At 39.2% G+C, this 24,616-nt stretch overlaps 3 protein-coding genes across 3 annotated transcripts; 2 read left to right on the top strand and 1 right to left on the bottom strand.

Moving 5' to 3' along the window:
- Positions 1–6,308: 6,308 nt before the first annotated feature.
- Positions 6,309–11,065, bottom strand: LOC111572641 (threonine synthase-like 1). The gene is made up of 3 exons (XM_023276399.3): positions 10,907–11,065; positions 8,828–10,231; positions 6,309–8,109 (listed from the first exon to the last, which is right to left on the bottom strand). Exons 2-3 carry the CDS (start codon positions 10,199–10,201, stop codon positions 7,306–7,308), a joined length of 2,178 nt encoding a protein of 725 aa, XP_023132167.2. The 5' UTR covers positions 10,202–10,231; positions 10,907–11,065; the 3' UTR covers positions 6,309–7,305.
- Positions 11,066–11,642: 577 nt separating this feature from the next.
- Positions 11,643–14,110, top strand: enkur (enkurin, TRPC channel interacting protein). Its single transcript, XM_023276458.3, has 5 exons — positions 11,643–11,847; positions 12,229–12,374; positions 12,451–12,680; positions 12,907–13,053; positions 13,640–14,110. The coding sequence occupies exons 1-5, from the start codon at positions 11,768–11,770 to the stop codon at positions 13,811–13,813; spliced, it is 777 nt and encodes a 258-aa protein (XP_023132226.1). The 5' UTR covers positions 11,643–11,767; the 3' UTR covers positions 13,814–14,110.
- A 229-nt stretch (positions 14,111–14,339) lies between these two features.
- Positions 14,340–24,045, top strand: prtfdc1a (phosphoribosyl transferase domain containing 1a). The gene is made up of 10 exons (XM_035951102.2): positions 14,340–14,473; positions 14,693–14,783; positions 15,409–15,515; positions 15,582–15,765; positions 17,538–17,603; positions 20,325–20,342; positions 20,822–20,904; positions 21,190–21,236; positions 22,100–22,176; positions 23,763–24,045. The coding sequence occupies exons 2-10, from the start codon at positions 14,751–14,753 to the stop codon at positions 23,808–23,810; spliced, it is 663 nt and encodes a 220-aa protein (XP_035806995.2). The 5' UTR covers positions 14,340–14,473; positions 14,693–14,750; the 3' UTR covers positions 23,811–24,045.
- Positions 24,046–24,616: the final 571 nt, after the last annotated feature.

Raw genomic sequence — 24,616 nt, forward strand, 5'->3', positions numbered from 1 at the left:
ATAATTTCTCTAAAACAGATTGAGTCCATAAATTAGAACCCATCGCCAACCTCCACGACTGAAAAGTGAAAGAAGGTCAAACTGCAGTTCCTCAAATGGCCACTTGAGGCTCCAAAAGTGAGTCGATCCCCATAGACCCCCATGTTAAAATGGACAACTTTACAGCAGAAATAAACATGTTACAGCCATATACAAAAAAAATTTCAGTCTCTACAGCTACATTCTCTTTTCATGACACCAGTGCAGGATGTTAACTTTTATTCAACGTAACCATTTAAATTGCATTAAGGTTTGAAGTTATGCATAAAGAATGTGGGCATTTTGGGTAATAGATTATTAGAGATACCTATGAGTGATGTCACGAAGGCTTTGTCTACCTTTATATACAATTCTGGAACGAAGCTTATTTTTAGAGCACAAAACATGTAAATGAACACAATTATTGACGTAATTTTTATATTGTTATACCTGTTACATTGTTTCCACTATTAAATTGTTATTAAACAATATTACCTTTTCACAGTCTTGTTGGTAAACAGATTTTTTTTCTCTGCATAAATAGTTTTGTGTTTGCTAGTTTTTAATGTTTTTTCTAATGACAAGAATTTGTTTCTTCTTTAATAAAGGCTGTGAAAACGCCAGAAATAATGTCCTAGTTGTTTTTATCTTTAAAAAAAATCTGACATGTTGTATATCACAAATATATTAGGGTCATTCGCCAAAGTCAAAGCAAGAGTAAAATGTATTGCCTCATCATAAATGATGATGAATAGAGAGGCCTACTTAAACTGTAAAGTTTTTATATTAACTACTTTCTGACCAACTTCCCACCAGAACACTGGTCATAAAAGCATCCGGCCAAGAATTGAGGTCAGGTCTTTGCAATGGTAGATGAGTGTTTTATCACGACTTCAGTACCATTATTTAGGGCCAGTATTTTAATGCCAACTTTTCTCAGATTTTTTTTTGGTGCCAATACAGACAAGGATTAACTGTTTCCCTTGTGGGTTTTACTCTTGGCAGAGTGGAGGAGCCTCTGAAACAGCATTTATTTAAACCATCAAGGGACAGCAAAATGACACTGAACCAGAGCTAATGACTTTCTTTGGGGAAGGCTTGAAGCTGAATGGATCCAATTCATTTAGAAAAGTCACTTACTAAAAACAAATGACTGCAGGATTAAGAAATGAATTTACATTTTCACACACAGGTTGATGGACCTGTGAGAAGGCAGGGGTCTCAATAGTGTTGGCAGAGGATAATATGGATGTCCAGTGTCTAAATTCACTATTAAAACATAAAGTCAACCCAATATAGAACCAAACACTTAGATAAAACTCAACCTTTGCAATCTGCAGCAATTAAAGAGAACTATGTAGGGCAAGACTTTTTCCTGGAGATTTGACAGCGAAAACTGATTCAATATTGTTGAATTAGGTTTACAATAATTCACAATTTCTGATCCAGAATTTACAGCTGGAGGTACAGAAAAAGTTTTTGTGACCTTTGTGATGATACATTTTATTTGTAATTGTTTTGTTGACCACATAAAACATTTAAAATAAAAAATGGTTGACAGATTTGTGATTAATTCTTTCTGGTTTCTGTGCAGAATTTTAGTTTTCTGAGGCAGAATTTGGTAGTTTCTGAAATTCACTTTTCACAAAATTTACTTTTTATGTGTTTGACTCATCATTTTGAAATGTGTTTGTATCTGCAACACCTTTCAAGCACAGCCACAGTATAAGTGGTGCATCACACTTACACAGCCCCAATTAATGAAATTATTTGATGCAAAATAGTTAATTAGGCTTGTCATGTTCTGCATAACCAAACGTTAAGTTTTCCTTTTTACAGTGAAACCCTGTCAAGGCGCATTTTTGGCTGCTTTGTACAATTATTTAGCCCTTTGTCAAGGATCTCTAAATCTAATGATTCAGTTACAACTCTGATGTGTCTTAAAATGTTTTAAAAATGCCAAAACTGCTGCTGACGTTTCAAAAATATATCGTTCGTTGCTGTGAGTCTTACCATTGATTACAACCTACCAAATCAGAATAGCTTCAGTCTTTCAGATTCATTTCAGATACTTTCACTAACAGTGACATAGGATGTAATGCTAAAATGATTAAACTGTCATTTGTGGGTTTATTGTGATTACAAAGCTCCATTAAGATATTAATATGGAACGGTTTGATTAGTTGTATGTCTAGTGCTCCTTCCCTAATGTGTGAATCATGTCAGTTATTAGTATTAATGATTCTTCTGCATTAAACTACTTCAGACTGCGATGATAGCCTAGTATCTTGCAGGAAAATCACTTTTACCATCTTAACCTCGTATAAACTCCATCTTTTGGTGTAGAAATCCTTAATTTTAGTTTGATTTATTGTAAAGAAAACTATTTAGGCTACCTGTAACATATTTGGTTGGATGAATAATGAGTCCTGTAGTAAGCATGCAATCGTCAGCAAACTTGTGGAAGCACTGTAAACCATGACATGCATCTTAAAGCACTCACTGTGATTAACATATGATATACAGGGGTTTCAGTGTGCAAGTGGTCTTTAACCCTCGTGTCGTCCTGCGGGTCAAATTGACCCGTTTTAAAGTTTGAAAATGTGGAGAAAAAAAAAACATATTTTCACAGGAAATATTACTTGTAATTAACCCTCGTGTCGTCCTGCGACTCAAAATTTTAAAGTTTGAAAATGTGAAAAAAAAAATATTTTCACAATGAAACTTCTGATGTCCACATTTTCAACATTTTTGGGAAATTTTTGAACATTTTTTGGTGGAAAAAAAAAGAAATGTAAAAAAAATGTTTTTTTAAAAAGAACATTCACAAAAAATCAACCAAAATCCATCGAAATTCACTGGGTTTTGGTTGATTTTTTTCTGAAAGTTCTTAAAGAAAATAGAAGCTTTACTGATATATATGTAATCACTTTAGATATTTTTAGGATTTCTTTAGAAGATTTTTACTCATTTTTTTGAAAATATTTACAAGAATTTTCTTGCCAAATTTGGGGAATTTTTAAATTTTTTAAATAAAACTTTTAAGGGAAACTTTTAAGGAATTATTGGAATTTTCTTCCTGAAGGTTTTGCAAATTTTCAGAAAATTTGGAAATTTTTTTGCAGAATTTTTGGATTTTTTTCAGACAAGGAAACAATATTTTTTGGTGCCTGTAAATGAACACAACAGGAGGGTTAAAACATCATAATTCTGGAGTCATTTTACGAGTATTTGCTTTGCTTCTTTGTCATTTGTTATATCAAAATCTCGACACTTAATGACACGGGGGATTTCAAGAGAAAGAAAAGAAGCTTCGGAGGCAGAAATCTTAGCAGCAGAACCTCAAATCAACCCGGTTCACCGGATCTCCTCTCCAAACCCCTCCGATGCGTTAATTTCCTCCTCTCTCTTTTCTATTTCCCTCCACTGCGAAAGAGCAGTTTCCATTATGCCACAGGTTCACATTAAGGAGATGGGAACAGGATGGTACCTGCAATTATCCTTGCTCAGCCAGCCGTGGGTCACTAGGTGCCGAGCAACAGCTGGCTCTCTCTTTCACACACATAGACACTCATGCATCTGCACACCACCCTCCTCCGCCTCCAGACTCCCACCCACCCATTCTTCACATTCACCTGCCAAGCGGCTTGATTAATAAGGCCAATGCTCACAGCGAAGCAAAACCACAGACACGGAAGGGAGGAAGGGAGTAAGAAGAACGAGCACAGAGCTGGTACAAAGAAGCCTACAGTATGTGACCATGTACTATGTAATATATTCATGCGGCAAAAAAGTGATCAGTCATCCTGCAAGCACTGGAAGAACGAACGCTCTTAAGTACAGCCGCGGGTGTGACATGTTTTTTTAGGCCACTTGGGAGCAGCGGAAACAAGTTGGGAACACAATATTACATTAATTAACAAATATCACAGCGTTATGGGGGGAAGTCAGATTAAATTGAGAATCAAGAAGTTTTTTATTAATATACATGTATAGTTATCCATATGTAGACATTCTTGAGTGGGAAATATTACTTGTAATTAACCCTCGTGTCGTCCTGCGGCTCAAAATTTTAAAGTTTGAAAATGTGAAAAAAAATATATTTTCACAATGAAACTTCTGATATCCACATTTTCAGCATTTTTGGTAAGTTTTTGAAAATTTTTTGGTGGAAAAAAAGAAACGTTAAAATGTTTCTTAAGAACATTCACAAAAAAAAATCGTCAAAGATACTGATTGTGAATTTTTAGTAAAAGCTGGTTTATATGGTGCAATCAGTTGCTGACAGGTTTGTTGGGCCAAAATCTGCTGCATGGCCTCCTCACTTCTCGTCAGAGATTATGATCGACTACAGCTGGTGACTCCTCTGTGCCAGTTTAAATAGGGCCCATTAAAGTCATTTCACGAGTGTATACATCATCTTTTAATGGTGATATGTCACATAATATGACATAACATTAACAAAAATGACACTTTCAGGTGGACAGGCAATGGATAAATATGTGTTTCAGAGTTGACTAGTGCTGAATGGATGGAAATATTGGATTTGGCTAAGCGAATCTACTTTCATATTTATTCTAGCTAATTGTAGCATTGGAAATATGTTGTTTTCCGGAGTTTTTTTGGTGCAATATATTCAAACCTTCCCATTTTACATTGTTACTAAGCTGCTTTTTTACTACAACATCTTCCCCAGATCCCAAACAGCTAGAAAAATGGATTGGTGAAGCTCCAATAGATGGAGCCATAGGGTGGACTGGGTGACTAAAGTCTGGGCCCCAGCACAGCCAACATGATGACAAACTCACAGAACTGAAGCTACATTCCAGACCTAGTGGGATTTTAATTGTAATGTCAACCATTTATGAGAACTACTTAAACAAAAAAACAGCTTTGAAAAAAAATCAATTGAGGATACATCTTTAAAAAAGCCTTTTACATTTGAGTCCTCATTGCCGTCAAGACTGCATAAATGTATGATAAACCCAAGTGACCAATAAAATGGAGGATTAATCTGCCAGCCATAAAAACATCCCGTTAAGCTATCGCTCCCTTTGCCACCAAAGTTGGCCTCGGCTCAGTCATCTCAATAAAAAATGTTTTGCTTCATCATTGAACACGTACGTTTATTTCCAACAGTTTTATACGTCTAAGATGTTCATTTCATTTCTTTAATAATTAACCAGTTAAAAAACCAGTTAGTACAGGATGGCCTAACCCAAAAAAAAAAACAAGCTAAAATACATTCTAAGCAAATAAAACTTTCATAATCCTGAAGAGAATTATTTGATACAACCCGCATTTATAGCTGCCACTTGTCATTCCATAGTTGATACATGGGGAACATGGTGAACAATTAAATCATAACATTATGCAACTGACTAATAGCAAGAGAACATTAGCTTTGCTCGTAGGTACAGAACGTTAAGACTGATAATATTTTATCTTTTATTTTATCTTTTAGTACCAGATCGTTTATATGGTCCAAGCAGTTTTATATTTAGTGATGACTAATTCTCAATACAAACACTTATGTTAAAATACGGTGAAGATAAGACATTTATGGTACGTCTCATATAAAGATTTGTGTTGCATTTTTCCTCTCAAAAAATATTAAAAATGATTTAGGCAGTAAATCAATGATGCCATCAATGTGCAGAAATGTTGCAGAAACACATAGGAGCTGCTGAAGTCCAGGAGTCTAGAAACTCAGGCAGAAAAAGCTCAAAATGGTGCAGAAAAATTCACAAGAATGCAGGAAATAAAGTGTTTGATGATTAAAAACTTCCCGGAGGAGGACCCCAAGACCCTTGCTCATGACTCACTCCTCCCCAACCCAAATGTTCAAACAAAATCTATGCCCGAGGACAGATTAATAATTTTTAAAAAACACACAAAAACTGAAGAGAACACTCTTCTTCTCGCTCCCTGCAAAGACACAGAGACAGTGATCCAGATCAGAGGGCATGGAAGCAAAGTGCTTTGTCAAATCTGGCCCGGCTTTCCATCTATTTTAACAACTGCAGTCATAAGCAATCCTGGAGATCTATGAAACTTATCTTCCTTCCTCCCTCCTCTCCCCACGGCTGCTGAGGCAGCACCTGGATTTAAATGACTCGACTGATAGCCACAGAGTCGGGGTTTCATTTCGGAGCACCGCTGTTATGGATGGGCTGACGTCGGAGGCTGCAAAATTAACCTCAGACCTGCTCCTGTTCTGCATCATACGGCGTTGGCCATGACAGACGCCTGGCACAAAAAAAGAGCAATGTGGTTTTCTTCAGAGCACATAAAGTTCAAATTGTATTTCCAATTTCCACATAACCAACCCTGTATACCAAGACTATGAGCTGTAATGTCATTATTGCAAGCCTGTAGACTTAAATGTACACATAATTTCACATTTATTCCTTCCTAAATACATATTTTTAGATAAAATATACATGAAAAAAGAGCATTGTATTGTTTAAAAAGGTAATAGGACATCAAAAATTGACATCCAGAGTGTAACACAATAAAAAATTGAGCTTTCCACTGAGATTGCATTTGTTTGTGACAAAAAAAATACACTGTTGAGCTACTTCCTTTCACTTTAATTGGTGGTTAAATAATTGTAGTACAGAGCTTTACATGTATATATTTACATTACGTGCACTTTCTTAGTGTATTTCCCAGCAGAACAAAATAAAACAGGAATTGTTTCTGTAATCATTCCGAGAGGCTGTATATCCAAAATGCAGTATAACAATGTACTGTCTTAAAAGGTATTTTTGTTATAGCAATATAAGACACTTTCTGTCTAAACGATGCCTAGTTAATGAGTCAATGGACACTGACAGGAGGATTATAGAAACTGGTGATTACTGGATATGAACCTGATGCATCCCTATAGTGTTACTGTAATGCTGGCATGTGTTTTCTACACGGCAGCCAGTGGTCAAGAGGTAGACATCCCCATCTAGTGGGCCAGGACTCCAGATAACGATGTAAAGAATCTGCCATAAAACAGTTAAAAGCTCTGTCACTGCATTATCAGGATGACTGTGCTTATTTTTCTCACTCCTGAAGGCCCAGGTGGGATGGGCCTTTTAAATTAATGCATGTTTATACTGATGCCTGCTTATAGCTGGTACTTCTTTTTGATGTTTTTAAGCCTTTTTCAAGTGAGATTTTAGCTCTTTTTGTTCTGTTTGCTGTTTAAAAATTCCATGAACTGGTAGCACAATACAAACAAGGCACATCAACAGCATATTTTGAAGATTCTGGTTTAAATTCTGGTGAATAATTCTACATAACTTTCAAGAAAGAGTCTTGTATCATGCTCTCCACCTCCTCCACCAACACACTGTAATCTGCAGGACAAACAGTGTGTCGCCTCCTGCCACTTTCCTTCAGGCATCTCATCATCTCTCTGTGTGTTTCTGGTCTGGAAGCAGCGACTTCCAGCTTCTTCAGCTGCTCGACAGGATCCTCTGGAATATTTTGGGCTTGCAGAGCTTTGAACACAGCGGGAGCGAATTTCCCGTAGTGAGCGGTGGAACAAAGCACCACGGGGCATGAGCCGTCCTGCAGCCTGTCGGCCACGACTTTGGCCACGCCGGTGTGCGTGTCCATGACGTAGCCGGTCTGCGCTTGAACGCTCTGGATGGCGGCCAAGCAGTCGTCCTCAGAGCACCATCCAGCAAGGACCTCCTGCTGCATCCTGCCAAGAAGAGGCTCTGGAAACTGAAAGTGTTGCTGCCCGTCTAAGCGTGTGAACAGGTCCCTGACAAGGCGGCTGCCTCCGTGCGAGACGTGGTAGATAAACCTCTCCAGGTTGGAGGATTTCAGGATATCTATAGCCGGGGAGTGTGACGGCATCAGAGGCCGTCCACGCAGGTCGTACTCACCAGTGGTGATAAAGTCGGAGACGACGCAGTTGTGGTTGGACGCGCAGATGACTTTTCTTATCGGGATGCCCATTTGCTTGGCGTACACGGCTGACATGGCATTGCCGAAGTTGCCGGTAGGGATGCAAACATCAACGGGCTCTCCGAAGTTGATAACACCGTCTCTGCACAGATCCAGATAAGCTGAGGAGTGGTAGACCACCTGCAAGAGGAGGGAAAGTTCACTAAAGTGTGTTACCTGGGTCAAAATATAACTGTGGGACTTTTTGTAACTTAGTTGACAGGCATCATAGTTGACATTTTTGCTGTTTTCAGGCCTAAAATCAACATGGCCACCTATAACCAAACACCACATGGCATTTTTACAGAAAGATTCTTCTACATAATATATATAAAATTGCATAAAATTTAAATTGAAAGTCATTTATAAAGATATTGTAGTAAACCTGTTGACATCTGATAAATCCACACTTGACTCACACACTACTTTATATTAAATAACTCAGAAAGCCTTGGAGTCTGGCCAGTCTTTTCTTCAGGAGGAAATGACATCATGTTGAGCAGGTCATGTGATCTGGAATTAACACACTTCCTTGAGAGGTGTTTTTGTAATGGGGAACTTAGTTGAAAGTGATTTCTCGGACACAGATACAATTTGTTATTTTCCATATAAAATCTGATATATTGCCCCAAAAGAAATATCTGTCATGATTATCTCAACTTAATAAAAAGAACACAATCAAAACTATTTTTGAATAAGCTCATTTCATTCATTCAGCTGCCCTTTATAGTAAATGTCTTTCCCAGGCTTGATAAGACTTTTAAACACAATGTTCACTAAAGTTTCTCGAACAAGTGCAAATGTCTGCTGTAAGAAAAAAAAGCCTCGTATATAAAGTAATAGCTGATCAAGACCCCACCTGTGGCAGCAGTCTTGCCCAGTTGATGGAGTTGGCGGTGCTGAGGACGGTGCCGTACTCCACAGCCAGATGCCCGGTCAGCCCCGACTCTCCAAACATCCTCTTGATGGTTCTCTGACAGAAGTCGAAGTCTGACAGGACGCTGACGGCTCTGGCGTTTCCCTCCCTGTAGCTCGTCATCTGGAGCTTCTGAATCTCACTCACTCCCTCCTCCGGGAAGAACACCAGCACGCCGGTCCGGTGTCTGTCAACGCCGCTCAGCCTGCTGAAGCCGCTGAGGACGGCGCTGCCAGTGTCTCCGGACGTGGCCACCAGGATGAGGTAGTTGCACATGGGTGGGAGGCAGTAGGCGAAGAGTTGAGGCATCAGCTGCAAGGCCAGGTCCTTAAAGGAGGCGGTGGGGCCATGAAAAAGCTCCTGAATGTACTGATTGTGCATGAGGTGCTTCACAGGAGCAACGGCCTCACTAGAAAAGTTTGACCCGTACGCTTTAAATATCATCGTTCTGAGATCCAAAGCAGAGACGTCCAGCGGGTGGATGCACTTTTCAAGCAAAACTAAAGCTCGTTCTTGGTATGACATAGCGGCTAATCTCAGCCATTCACGTGCATCAAGCTTTGGGAAGCCATTTTTGGGAACATACAGGCCTCCATCTGCAGCCAGACCCTCAACAACCACATCACTAAAGTAGCTTTTCTGATTGGACCGTCCTGCGCTGTCACACCTGGTTGACACAAAGGTTTCCTCATCACGGTTCTCATATCTCCTCACAGCTTTCAGCACCTTCTCCGCTACTTCCTCCACCGTGTCTCCCGTTCCACACAAAACCCTCACATCCAGCCACTTCTCATAAAACTGTTTCCTGTAGAGCAGGATGTCCCTCATAGAGACCCCCGCCTCCTGGCCTACTACCCTGTTCACCTTCATCCTGGTGAGCCTCTGTATGATGTCCTCGCCGTCCACGTCCAGGTAGACGACCAGCCCGCCCTGCTTGACGTGCTGCATCGCCTCATCGTGGAGAGGGTTGGAGCCCGTCAGGGAAACGACACACCCAGAAGCAGAGAAGTTGCACAAAGCTTGACCTTCTTCCTCCAAGAAACGCTTTCCACCCACCGCTGCCAGCTTGGCAGCGACCGGCATCTTCCACGTCGCCTCCAAGACGTCATCGTCGACGTCTACCAGCGGCAGGCCCAGTTTGTGGGCCACGATCTTCCCCACTGTGGTCTTCCCTGCTCCAGGAGGACCCATGAGCAGGATGTTCTTGTCGCCCAGGGGGGCGGTTTTGGTGGAGAGCCATGATTTTGATGTTGAAAGGGGGCTCAGGCAGCATCTGGCAGCTCTGACCGCGAGCTGACTTGCATTCAGTAAACCCATTCAGAAATCAAATGAGAGCAGGCGTTTCTCCTGCGAAAGAGAAAGTAATTCAGCTTAGCTCTATTAAGGACAGCGCTCATGGATGGGGCTCAAATAACTTTCAACACTGTCTGTAAATGTCCTAAATCCTTGTGTAATCTCATCAGACAGCCTTTATGTCCTGCTTATTTTGGAAATTGACAATATTACTCTTATTTTAAAGTATTTGCTGTCAAAATCTGTATTGTAGTTTAAAATAATCCTCCCTTCTTGTCGGAAAACTAGATCAAATCAGATCAGAAAATAACAAATCATCTACCTACATAAGCTAGTAAATGAAATCACTGCCAATCATACACCCTGTTACAGTGCATGTAAACAAAATTCCTCATTTTATTTCTATTTTTTCTGATTTACAAATCAGAAAACCAGTTTTCTCACAAGTAACAACTTATCAAATGTTATTTTTCATGATTAAAAACTGTTAAAAGCATGAGCAACATCAATAAAATAAATAAAAACAGTATATTTATGCCTCCTGCATTTATTTATAATGACTTTTAAGGCAAAAATACGCGTCACGCTAGAGCACTTTGGACAGATATGTTATTGAAGCTGATCACCTTGCTATAGTGCTGCAGGTGACTGTGACAACTTTCCACGTGTTTTGCAGCGAGGACACTAACAGTGACCATAAATCAAAGTTTAAATGACCAACGCACTTACGCGAAATGCAACGATGACTTTCCGCACTTCAGATCTGTTAATAAATGCCAGTCTGTGGTGAAACATGGTTTGTTTGTCCGGGAAAGCACGATCAGCACGTACATGTTTGACGGAAAGCTTACTCCGCAGTTTGTACAAACACTACGGCCAGCCCGGAGGGACAAAATTCTTGTTTTTTTTTCCCACGGACAAAATTCTTGTTGCACTAAAACCACATTTACTCCATGTTTTAATTGCATCTGCATTGTATTCAAATGCCATAACGTTGGTAGTGTTTGGAAACTAAAGTTATTACTAATTTTTGCATCGCAAAACCTGCTTATACCCTGTGCTGCATTCAACCGCACGATAAATCCTCGTAATTTAGGCAAGTAAACGCCAAAGTACGATCTGACTGTATGAGAAAATCGTTTAGTAATCCTGCGAAAGGAGACAGGAGTAAAAATAACCTGCACATGATGCTGGCATCTTAAAAAATACCGAAGAAACAGAGATGCTACAAAGATACAGATAATGCAATGCGCATTAAGTATGTGCGTAGTTTTTAGTTGGGAAAAAAAGTAGCAGTATATTTTGAGAAAAAAATCGCAAAATAATTTAGGGCAAGGCACCTATATATATATTTGCACAGTTCAAACCTGAAAGAAAGACGTGACTCATTTCGAAAAATCTACCTTACTCGCTTAATTGTATTTTACGGCTGTACTCGAATGCAACTTTTCCCTTCCTCGGTTACCCAGCAACTGCTTGGCTCTTGTGTTGTCAAACATTTCTAAGTTACCGTTAGCTCGGTCATTAGCCTGCCACTGAACCTGTGTCGTTTTAAACATTTAGTCCAAAGTGTTTTTGAAGTTATTCAGCATGTCTGAAGTCAAGTATCCACCGGAAAGCATCTACAATATTCTTCCAAAAGAGGAAAGTCGTATTGAAAAACAGCCAAGGTAGGCTAGTTGACACCATTTTAGCTAACTAAGCCAAGTTACTTTGCAAAGCTAGCTCAGCTAAGCTATCTCAGCTAAGCCAAAATCAGTTTATTAGCTAATGAGTTGATAAGACAACAAAAAACGAGCTTTTTCTTATTTTAATCCCAAATTTGACAACTCAAACCAGATTAGCCATTAGCCATGAACCTATTGGAAAGTATCAGACACATCTTGCCAGTAATTTTTTTTTACTCTGTTTCATAATTAACTAATAAGTGTCTTGACTGTCATCTTATTTTATTTTGCTATAATAATAGAGAAATGTAAAAACTTTATTTTCTTTCTGTTTTATTTTATTCGGAAACCTCAAATGAACAGATTGTGTGCTTTTTTTTAAAGGTACATGTCCAAGTTCAGGCCAGCTGTTGTTCAGGAGAGCAGGTTAACCAAAGATGCAATGAGAACGATGGGACCAGCAAAAGTAGAAATGCCATCTACGGATAAATACCTGAAGAAGCATTCAAAAGAATCCAAACCTCTTGGAGGTGAGTTCATGTATCAGGTTATTTTATGTGTCTGAGTTTGAAAGGTGATTCTAATAAGTTTGTTGCCTTCTTTCAGCGACGGAGTGCTCTAAAGATGCTCATAAAACCTGCACCTGCACTGAGAAGAAACCACCAGTTCCTGCAAGGACTGACAACCCACTCATGGGAATCCACACCAAGAGGGACTTTATAAAGACAGCTACTGCAGTGCCGAAGAAGCCACAACCTATATGTGTGGACACCAGCAAGGGACACAAGCAGCCTCTTGAAAACTCAGGACTTGTCCCCAAGTACATCAAGAAAACGGTATTTTACAACCGTGCTACTGAAATGGTTTTATTAAGTCTGCTATAACAGTTAGATATGCTTGGAAAAATGTTAAATATTACTATATTAGATTCTTGAAGACAGTAGAGAAATCTAAAATACATTCATATCTTTTAATTTATGGATTTAAAGATCTATTTTGGGGCCTGATTTCAAATTTAAACAGGTCCATATTAAACATAGGTTTCTCTGTTCCTACCTGCAGGATTACGGTAAAATACCTACATACCTGCAGCAGCGCAATGACGAAAAGCTGAGGGCTGAGGAGGAGTACAACAGGTTTGTAAAAGACCAGAGAGAGCAGGGAGCTCTGAGACGTCTGCCGGACGAGGAGCGACTAGCCGTCCTGGAGGTACTCTGACAAAAGGCTGCAAGATGATGTTTTTTTTTTTTTTTTTTACTTTGAACAGCACTGGATCTTGCAGACATCTTGAATGACTGTAGGGGCACACAAAATTCATTAGATTTTTTCATGTTTTTAAAGTTTTTTAGTAAAATACTTTTGTCAGCCCTAATAGGTTTGGATAATAGCTAATTAAATTGTGTACATATATATATATATATATATATATATATATATATATATATATATATATATATATATATATATATATATTTTTTTTTTTTTTTTTTTTTTTTTTTTTTTTTTTTTTTTTTTAAAGAGGCTTGGAGAGGATGCAAAGCAAATTGGAGATATTAAATTACCTCTTAGAGCTGACTGCACACATTTTGCATTATGTGAGTGTGTATGCACAAAATCAGTATTTTAAAATTCTAGTATTTCTCACTGACACTAGAGAATTACCTCTTTACTTCATATACCATAGATAATACATCTGACTGATGTCTGTTTACTCTATCAAAGCCTTAAGTCTTGACAATTATGTTATCAAGCTGACTGTTTTGTGACATTGATGATTTTCCCTCTGTGAATCCAGAACCTGAAGAAGGACTGGGATAAGCTGCATCATGAGTATCAGAGCCTCCCTCTCTTCATTGAAACCATGTCACAGAAGGCCCACAAGGTCCGGCTGGAAGAGGAAATGAAGCAGCTGGAGAAGGACATTAGCCTCTTCGAGAGGTTCAAAACCATCTACGTATCCAAACATTAGGACATTTAATCCTCAGAAATGATCAAATACACTGTACTGAATGTCTTTACTTCCCCCTCAAGTGTGAACATCAGATAAAATACTCATCATTTTAACTTAAATTATTGTCAAATGATTTTGGTGATGTTAATCGGGGGTATACTCATTTGTTTTATGTTAAATGGCAACGAGACTGCGATAAAATATTGCAAGTCCAAAAGTAATGTAATGAGAGTCTGGCTAGTAGCTTAGACATTTCACTGTGGATCCATGACACTCTTAGGTTTGCAACAAATGTCAATAAAATATTTGTATTTATCTAAAGTGTTACGGATTTTCAAGGAAAACTGACATCTGCAAATTTAATATTTTTTTCGGTTACATTAAAATGACAGTGTAGCCATTAAAGAGTATCCGTTAGCATCTGAACCGAGTATTTGTTGCAGATTTTTTCACATCCCCCTGCAGTGGCCTGTGATGCGGCCACAAGCCAGCATAGCATCACATGAAGCTGATTATCCACGTAAGACTCCGCCACCAAAACAACGCTTTCCTTTTACACAAATGACTGAAGCGTGATCCCACAGCATGTGTGGCTGGACAGGACGTCCCTGGATGTCTTTCATTTCTTTTCTCCATCTTGGTTTTGTTAGCGGGCGCTGAAACGAAGGCAACGGAACAGTAAGCGATGTTTTGGCAATAACAGATTAGAAATGTTACTCAGCGAATTACTGTAGTTCAAATGCAGAGAATGTAACTTTAAGCTTTCAGTTCAACCTGAACTCAGTGTTCCTCGTGTTGCTGTACCTTTTTGTTTTCCTGTGACCATTAAGAGGAAGGTAAAATCCATTTTTTGCTGTCATGTGAGTGGAATCAGCTGTTTCTGTGTTTCCTCTGAAGGTCTCGGCCACGTGGATCCTACATCCTGAAACTTTACCACAATTAAGACCTGCTACAGATGGACAACTCACAGATGCAAAGAGGAATTGTGGTATGTTTAACACACAACCATGTCATGTCAACACAATTCAGCATCATTTCTGATAATATTTTACTCTGCAATTAGTACTTTTGTTTTCTGAATAAGCTCCTTGTGTCACTGGAAGCAGATTTGTAAAAAGTTTTTATTTGTTTTCAACACAGAATAATAGTCAACATCAGCAGTAGTAATTGTTTCATGTCAGCATTACTTTACATCTTTCTTTGATGCTAATTGGGAATGAACATGTGCCGTCTGTTTATTTATTTATTTTTTTTTTGGCTAAACAACCAATTTAACTGTCCTGTTCACAAACAGTTGAAAGAGGGGTCCCCGGTAAGATGATTAAATACTTTTAAAATGTGAAGCTTATTTGTTTTAAAGTTAAAAAGAAAGCTAAGATCAGCTATGAAGTGATTGGAATTTGACTTTTTAAAACTCAAAGCTTTTAAAATGCCTCTACAAGCATGACTTCATAAACCAAAATATTCACAAATATGCCCTTAAACACTCTGGCAGTCATAATGATGATAATTGTCCAACAGCCTTTCCAGGTCTATTTCCTGACCCAGTATAGCAGGATTACGTATCTGCGGTGCTATTATCTCCATACCTGTCAGTAATCTGTCCACCCCAGATTAAAGATGACTGGCCGGGCTACAGTCTGGACCTGTTCACCTACCCCGAACACTACCACGAAGACATCGAGAACGTTTACATCCCACATGGGGTAATCATGAACAGGTAAGAATGTGCACAACGAGGATTGTCATCATTTCCTGGGTGCGATTAATAACGTGATTTCTGCAGGACAGAGCGTCTGGCCCGATACATCATGGATGACTTCGGGGACAGCAACATAATGGTGCTGTGCGTCCTGAAAGGAGGCTACAAGTTCTGCGCAGATCTGGTGGAGTTCATCAAAGTTCTGGGTCGCAATTCCAACAGATACCTGGAGACGCGGGTGGAGTTTATCCGTCTGAAGAGCTACCTGGTAGGGAAACTGGTTACTTCATCTCACGTTCCACGTACATTCTGCCAAACCTTTCACAAAGCCAAAAAATGGCCCCAAAAAGAACTTAAAATCTGAAAAAATATTGACTTAATGAGTGAAACTGTTCCAGCTTCTCAAATGGAGGATTTCCTGCTTGTCTTAGTTTTATATATAATACATTTGGGGTTTGAATTATTGGATGGGCAAGCACAAGCAATGTAGAGACATTTGTGGGGAGCATTTTTGTGCACATTTTATAGCCAAAACAAAGGGGAAATTAAGTATATTTAGGATTTGAACTATTGGACGGACAAGCACAAGCAATGTGGAGAAATTTGTGAAGAGCACTTTTCCATATTTTTGCACATTTTATAGACAGAACAAATATGAAATTGAATCACAATAATTATTAATTCCAGTCCTAATTGCATCCATAAAGGCATTTTCCCATTTTTAACATCCCTTATGTAACCAGACCACCAGATGTCACTGTTGTTCCTGTGTGGCGACGACACTCATGCAGGACACCTCAAGGACGCTCAATTGTGGCGTGACTGCAGAGCTCAGGTCATGAAAATACCAGACTGTTAATTGGTGCACTGGCCGCTGCCAAGAAAAACAGCTCATGGCCGTATCTAACACCTGGAATGTATAAACTGTTGAATTAACTCTGGTAATGACACATCAATGTTTACAGTCATATCACGTTGCGATTGTCAGCACAGTCACTTGTTATATTGTGGTGTATTTTGGCACACATCTAAAAAGGAGCTGATTTATATTTTCTCGGCATGTGGTCGCATTTTTCACCCCTTTTTATTGCACGGGGGAGAATTCACTATGTTTTCTGAAGTGTTTTTGCCTGAGGTCGAAGAACCTACAAGGGCAGAATAAACTGAATTAAATAGAGACACTGAGGCAACATTATGATGCCACAAAACCTCTTATTAAATATGAAGGTTTTTACATCCCAATAGAGCAAAATTGCCAACATATGCAAGTATACAGGCCTATATGGGCATTATTCCAATAATATTAGGTACTAATACCCCTGTGAGGGTTATTTTATTCTGAGATCTGCAGACACTCAATGTGAACAGAGGGAGAAGAAGAAAAACTGAAAACAATTAAAGGTACACGCTGACAAACTGTGTTAAACTGATAACAAGTAAGTTGATTAAAAACATCTGAAAAGATATATAAGGTATGAAAACATACAAGTAAGAAAACAGAATTCCATTTCGATGTCAGCAAACAATACGGTGTTACGTAACAGCTGCTCTTGACGCTGTTAGTCAATCTCGCCGGTCATGATGGAGTCATGTGACCTGCCCCCAAGGCTGGGATTTTGTCCATGCCACTGCTGCTCTTATCCAAGTCATACATCTGTAGTGGACTGAATCTAACTTCAAAGCCTTTATTCTTCAAAGCTTTACACTGTGCCTCCAACAGGGACAGAGAGTGCATGTCTGTGTTTATGTTCGGGATGTTTTATCTCAGACTTATTGTGAAATAAGCCCATCTTTGTGCATTCGTCTTGCAGTAATGCCGCAGATAGTTCTGTCTAATTTTTTGAGAAACGCTAAATTATCTCAGCAGTAAACACGTGTAATGCTATTTCTCAACCAAATATGTGGCAGATTATTTATTTTAAGTTATTATGGCTGAAGAGAACAAATCTTGGGCAACCGTGCTGTGAGATAAAGTACAAAATGTACAACTTCTACATTGCAAAATGTGATGTATTACCATTCTTCTCTTCTCTTTCCCAGAATGACCAATCAACAGAGGACCTGCACATCATAGGAAGCCGAGATCTGTCTTTTCTGCGTGGAAAAGTGCGTGTGGAATTGTCTAGTTTAGTATTTACATTTTTTTAAAGCCTCAAGAGGGAGCTGTCAGTTAAACTGTCTGGAACTGAGAATGTTTTCTCAGGTGAACAACACAGAATCCACTCATAGATGCCTACATTAGGACGTACAGTTACGTTTTTTTTATGTTTTAATACTCGACTTCGATGCAATAATACATTTTACTGCCCCAGACTTACCCTCAAACCAGACCACACCCACTTACTCCAAGCTAGCTTCTTCACAATCATGCTCATTGTGCATAACTCATGAGTGTCACTTTGTTAAAGTGGCTTGCCCTTCACCCTGGCCATGAATCAGACATTTCAGGCAAACCAATGTTCCCACAAGGCAGATTTATTGACTCCTCGTCCCCGTTTAGCTCCGCCAGAAAGCGCTGAGGAGTCTGTAAAGGACACAGGCTGTGGCATCGTGAGGAATTAGCCCCAGTCACATTAGTCTCTGAGATAGGCAGAAGGCAGAAATGTTACTAAGTCAGCTGAACGGGCGAGCAAATATGCCCACACGCATTTGCTTAGAAGAGACTGATGTTGAATTCACTCAACTGAGCTGTCAAAATGAACTTCAGCTCAGATGCATTTTCACTGTAGGGGAAAAAGGTCAGAGGGAATAAAAACAAAAAAGACTGACAGGCACCTCACACAGAAAACATGAATCACCGAAGCCAGCGCGCTCGTTATGAGCCTTCATCCTGACGAAAATGTTCAACGCAAACCTCCCACAAAGTGTCAAATACTATCAAAAAACTAATTATTAGTCATCCGTCTTTGCAAGCCTCACAGAGAAGCACTGAATCACTGCTCCAAGCAGATTATGAGTGTGCTGCTATTAATGCTGCTCCTGTATAACCTGTTAATCTGTGCTGTGGAAATGGCAACTTCATGACAGCTCAGTGACGGGGAGTGTTGAGGAGTTAGATGGTGAGAGAAGGCCGGCAGCATTATCAGCACTGTTCCTCATGAAACTCTTACTGTCTCCTGTCTAATCCTGTGTGATACTGAGGTGATCTCTGTCAGTTAAGTTGGGCATTCTGTGAACTGTTTTCATCTGTAGGAGATTGGATGCAATATTGGTACGGTACTTTTTACACCAATTTAGACTGATAAAGTTCATAAGTTTCTCTTTATATTCACAAAGAAATTCAAAAACTGAACATTCAATCTCTTCATTTAGTCTAATATTTATATATTTCACTCATTTTTAATCAGCAGTGTTAGCAGGATAGCAATGGTAATCATCTTTGTCCTGATTTAAATACTTATGATAGTTTTAATCAGACAGTGCGCAGTTTCAATAGCACAGAAGTCACTTTACATCTGTTGTTCTGAGACTGATTAACAAAATATCTCAATAACTATCGAACAGTCATGAAATTTGGTGGTAAATGTTTGGTCCCCGTTGGATAAATCCTTTGGTCATCCCTAGAGTGCACTGCAGCTTGAGAATACATGCACGTAGACAAAACACAAGCAAATTTAAACAAAACAAAAATATCTTGACCGGTTTGATTATGTAAGAACCAAATAGTGGAATATGCTGCAGATGGCACCCATGACAAGTACTAGTGTTTCCATGTGATATACACAACTTGTTGTTTCAGTCTCAATTTGCATGTATTTGGTCTATTTGCATGTTTTCTCTTGACTTGCAGTCTGCTGAGCTCTCGGCTAATTCTCTCAAAAGTTGGTGCACACTTATTTTTCTCTCAGGATGAACTGTAATAACTTTCACATCTGACTTTTCCTCTAGTGCCATCACCAGGACAATATTTCAGTGATTAAATAAATGTATTTCAGTGGTGATGAGCAAATTCACGCATGCTAACAGGCTAAACTAAGAGAGTGAACTTGGAAAACAGAAAGTTTTCTAAGCATTAGGATGATTTATGATAGGTCTTAATGAAATAACATAATCTTAAATTGCTACCTGACCCTGTGACAAAGCAAATACACAAAACAATAATCACCATTTTTGACCAGTCTTGCTCTGCCCAGTTTCCACTCTTACTTTTGGCATTCTGACTGAATATCATCAAAGTCTTTGCCAGAATCAAGACTGATTTATTGAGCAACAGAAACTGTGCAAAACCTGTCTTTTTCCAGTCTTAGGAGACCAATTACACCTCAAAAATGACGCTCTGCACAGTGAAAATAAATGCTAATGCGCAGTTGTTGTCCAACTGGCTGTACTCATGGGTTGCAGTCTGCAGCATGCAGGAGGACAGGTCAGTTATGTCTGAGTTTTTGTGTTCTGCTCTTGTCCCTATCGACTCTCTGAGTGTTGTGTAACAGCGTTCAGGTGTAGACCGAGAACATTGGCCAACTGCCTGCATTCTCTCCTATCACTCTCCCCAAACCATAGATACTCTCGGCTGGTCTCACAAAGAGTCTCATAGATCCAGCCAAGGGAACAGGAATTCATTTGAAACCCTGCAGCAGGGAAAGTGTGCAACACCCGGACACTCTGAAGTGACTTTTGCTCACAGATGTTCATTACTGCGGAGAAGAGAATGACTCGTCTGTGTTTTTGTTAAAGGAGCTGAAGATGCTGCCAACATTGTTGCTATAGATACCATCTCTGAGAAATGCAAGGAAACAAATCCGCCTTTATCTTCACTTTGCTCAAACGGTGTTAAATTTCAAAGGTGATGTTTTACTAATGTGTTTTTTTTCCCTCTTCTTTTTCTAGAGTGTGCTCATTGTTGAGGTGAGTGTCTGTGCTTGTTTCTTAATATGCTTTATTTCTGTCAAGTCATTCCTTCAAATCATCACTTTTTTGATGCCTTTGATGTTTTCTTTCTATCTTTTGTGCATTTGGTTCACAAAAGGACAAAAAGAACAACATGTTTCAGTTATTAAAGCTTCTGGACTCAAGTTTAAAACAGCTCTTTACACTAAGAACATCTGTCTTAATAGGCAAAAACATATTTGTATTTATATTTAATTTAACACTTGATTACTAGATAGTTTGGAACAGCTGCCTGAGTGCCATATATTGTCTGAGTGAACAAATAACAGACTAATCCATACTTTACCTCTCAAAGGCATGTCACTGAAGCCTTTCTGTGATAATAAAAACTGTAAATTTCCTCTGTTTATGGAAAAAAAAACCCCACTCTGCTCTCAAATTTCCAACACTCGTCCTTCTTCATCTCTCCGTTTTCCTTTGCTCTGCCCTTCCCCTAGGCCATCGTCGACACAGGAAAGACCATGAAGGCCCTTCTGCAGCATGTGAAGACCTTTGAACCCAAGATGGTCAAGGTTGCGGGGTGAGCCAGTTTTTCTCTCTTTTTTCCCCATCTAAAGGAAATGCCAAGCATATGACGAGCACAAGAAGAAGATATCAATTGTCTACAGTCACTGTCTTGTGTCTGAAGATTACAGAAACAAGAGCTTCCATCACACATGGTTCATATTGAAAGTTTATTTCCTTTGAATCAAGACAAAACTGCATTTTTTAAAAAAATCAGCAATCAGTAGCTTGTTAACATGATATTTGTTACAATGAAGTTCATTAAATAGCATTTTAGAAATATATATTGCATGTGTTTCAGGCTGCTGGTGAAGAGGGTTCCTAACATGGCTGAGAGCCTGACAGACTGTAAGCATCCCTCATTAGCTGCACAGGTCATGAATCATGCATGTCTTTTCACTGTTTCTCAAAGCTGGAGTGAATGCTCAACTAGTATGATTTTACAAAAGTTGTCTTCAAGCACAGGTTGTACCGCCATCACGGTTGTTTTCTGACCTGATAAACCTCCACTAGTAAATCTTAAAATACAGCAGAGATCATTTTTTCTGCAAGATTCCTAGCCTTGTGCATTGTCATGAGGCCAAATGGTGATTTGGATGCCTTGGAATAGTTTTTCTTCCTCTTTTTAGCGGTGTAGCTGCTAGAACCAACAGTGAAGAGACATCAGGTTTGCTGCTATCAGTCAGTAGTGTTGCAGTTACTCTAATGCCAGCTACATACGACTGCTGCTATACAACACTCAATTGAACTCCATCCAAAAAGTTTCAACTTCTGAGACATTCTGGTACCTTTGTTGGATGTTATACCCTACCATTTCATATATTTTCTTAGAAATGACATTCTCAGCAACAGATACTGCTCCTATCTTGTTTTCTTGGTGTTTTTCTTGTTCAGTTAATGAGATGTATGTTTTCAGGCGAGGGTGTTTAATTAACACGTGTCAGTTGCCCCACTTTGCAATTAACCCAAATACAGGCTTCAAATTGTTTGTTACAGGTGATTTTTAAGGGGCTGAATTCATGTTTTCTTCATCACTTGTTTGACTTCTAAATAACTTTGTATTGCTGATTATTTTTAAGTCTGTGCAAAGGGCTAAAAAAAAAACAAAACATAAAATCTATGTTTTTATGCCACACAACCCCTAATTAATGTTGAAATGAACACAAAATCTTGCTACTCTTTGACATGCATGTGTGTGTTTGCTCTGGTAGATGTCGGATTTGAAATTCCCAACCGGTTCGTCGTGGGTTATGCTCTGGACTACAATGAATACTTCCGGGACCTGAACGTGAGTCCTGAGTTTACTTTCGCTGCAGCATGGCACATGACCTTTTGACGAGCCGAGAGAAAGAGATGAAAGAGACAGGAGGGGAGAGTAAACACAGTAAATCAAAGAGATGCTCTCCTCTCCCTGAAACCTAAACTCACCCTACAGGTCTCCTCCCTGCCCGAGGAGACTTTACATGTAGGCAAAGCAGCTCAGATGTGTGATGTCTGATGTGGGGAGATGTAAGGTGTCTGACCGAAACATTTCCATTCAGGACAGCAGGCAATGTTGCGTTTACTTTAATAGAGTTCTATCTACAACTAGAACAACAAGGAGCTTTTAAATGTCAGTGTGGTTTTTAGTTCTGAGCTTTTTAATCTGACAGAGATCCAACAGGAAATGAATCTAAAACTCTCTGCGAGATTTTTAAGTGTTGAGTTCAGTGTGTTGTATGTAGTGTTAGCTAAGTCATAATAGGAATTTCAGGCATCACAATCACCTGATTTGTCAATGTTTCCAGAACAGAAAAAGAACATAAACGCCACGAAGTTTGATCCAAGAATATGTTGTTATTAATATAAGACAAGATTCAGTCAAGTTGTGGCACAAATTTTAACCACATTTTCAGAAAATCTGCAAAAGAACAGCAGCTTAACTCCTCTTTCCATCTAGATCTTTGTGAATATTGGGAGTGGGGCATTAAATGAATGCCTAATAATAATATATTTCAGTGCCATTAAACACAAGAAAAGAGTGCAACATGATTACTCAATTAAAAGAGTGCTAGTAAATTCCATTTGAGGCATTTATGTTTGCTTCATGTATTAATTTGAAGAATGTTGCAATCTCCTCATCTTGTGTTTTTGTCTGTCGCCATTTTTAGAATGCTCAATTGATCAGAAGCTTAGTGACATTTAAGTCACACGCATTTCACAATTTACGACCGTCTGTTTCCGCTGCACTGGTTTATACTCGACTTACTCCTCTTTTAGCTTCGACTCAGGAGTGCAACCTTTCCTCTGTCAGTTCATTCCAAGCCAGTCTCAGATTAGTAGCGTGAACCTACGTGAACTCTGCCATTTTATATCTCTAAAGATGTGGCCTGACTATTACCTCTGACTCATGTGAAACTGTACGTTTGACTCCCATAGCTTAGTGTGCCGTCTACAGTTCGACCTGCACGTACTGTATGCGCTGTACGATTGTTGGAGGAGGGGGTGGCGTTCGTGATGAAACTTTGAAGAAGGAGTGTGACCTGTGGAATGTAGAGGCTAGGATCTCATTATCAGGCCGAGTCAAAGCTTCCCCTCTTATCTGTCCTCATCCCACAGTTAAAGTATGAGTTGAACCCCTGGGGCGCCTCAAAGTTAGATTAATGAACGTGTCATATCTTTGTAGATTACATACCCTGCTTTCAAATTATTGCAGGTTTTTATCATTGCAGACTGTATATGGAATTTCTCATAGTGCAGAGTGAGCTTAAGAAAATATTTTGCTGTCATCAAATGCAAAGTTTTTAGGCAAGATTGAAACACGCTGCAGGGAATCCACCGATTTAAATTTAAACACGAGCTAATTTTTCTTTCTCCCACTTCTTCTCTTTTCAGCACATCTGCGTCATCAGCAAAACTGGAAAGACGAAGTACAAGGTTTGAGAGGAATTACAGCCATGAGTTATGCACAGTTTTAAAATAGAAGCACCTTCTATTTTTTGTAACAGTGAGTCAAATGGATTTCCAGAAAGTAACTTTATATTTTTGTGCGATTTGTATGTTTTTAAGTGCTTTCAAGTAAAATAGTATTATTCATTTCGAAGCAGCCAATCCAAACGTCTGGAAGGACTCTGTAAGATGACTTTAAATTAATAAACAAATGTTGGATTTGATGTAATTATTGCCTCATAGTTGCTGTTTAATGTTACCGAGAGACACACAGGAACAAAGAAATGGATAGAAAGAAGGGCTGCCCACCAGGAGAGGACGTTGGTGACAGATGGAGAGAGCTTATGGACGTTGGCATCCTCATGGCCGGATGACGCCCACTCTGACTCATGGAAAACACACAGTGGGCGCAGCAGGCAGGCAAACAGCGTCTCCACACCACACTGTATCTGTTTGTTTCCAACTTTAAGCCTCACTGGAAATTAGGATCAAATACACAGGAATTTAAATGTCATTTGGACAAAGCCGCTGTTTGTATATACATTTTGGCTACACTTTACACTGTATGCATCTTATGAGACACCACAAGTCACTGATGCTGTAGAGTAAACAAATCTGGTATAACTTGGTAAATGTGTTTTTCTTCATGTTGTTTCACTTCAAAGCTGTGTATGATGTATGTGCAGAATTTGACATTAGAATGATGTTTCCACATTCACTTGCTGAAATCCAAAAGTTTCCCAGTGTTTAATGGCACTGAACTTATCTATGTTCAAGCCACCTGCCCCTTAAATTATTTA

This window comes from Amphiprion ocellaris, chromosome 22 (genome assembly GCF_022539595.1).
Source record: "Amphiprion ocellaris isolate individual 3 ecotype Okinawa chromosome 22, ASM2253959v1, whole genome shotgun sequence".
Classification (NCBI taxonomy): Eukaryota; Metazoa; Chordata; class Actinopteri; family Pomacentridae; genus Amphiprion; species Amphiprion ocellaris.

Excerpts from the sequence above, each read along its gene's own strand:
- LOC111572641 (XM_023276399.3), bottom strand. The coding sequence starts at position 10,201 with ATGGGTTTACTGAATGCAAGTCAGCTCGCGGTCAGAGCTGCCAGATGC. Across the intron at positions 8,110-8,827 it reads GGGCAAGACTGCTGCCACAG|GTGGTCTACCACTCCTCAGC; the intron begins GTGGGGTCTTGA and ends CTCCTCTTGCAG.
- enkur (XM_023276458.3), top strand. The coding sequence starts at position 11,768 with ATGTCTGAAGTCAAGTATCCACCGGAAAGCATCTACAATATTCTTCCA. Across the intron at positions 12,375-12,450 it reads AGAATCCAAACCTCTTGGAG|CGACGGAGTGCTCTAAAGAT; the intron begins GTGAGTTCATGT and ends GCCTTCTTTCAG. Across the intron at positions 12,681-12,906 it reads CCAAGTACATCAAGAAAACG|GATTACGGTAAAATACCTAC; the intron begins GTATTTTACAAC and ends TCCTACCTGCAG.
- prtfdc1a (XM_035951102.2), top strand. The coding sequence starts at position 14,751 with ATGGACAACTCACAGATGCAAAGAGGAATTGTG. Across the intron at positions 15,766-17,537 it reads TCCGTCTGAAGAGCTACCTG|AATGACCAATCAACAGAGGA; the intron begins GTAGGGAAACTG and ends TCTCTTTCCCAG. Across the intron at positions 22,177-23,762 it reads AATACTTCCGGGACCTGAAC|CACATCTGCGTCATCAGCAA; the intron begins GTGAGTCCTGAG and ends TTCTCTTTTCAG.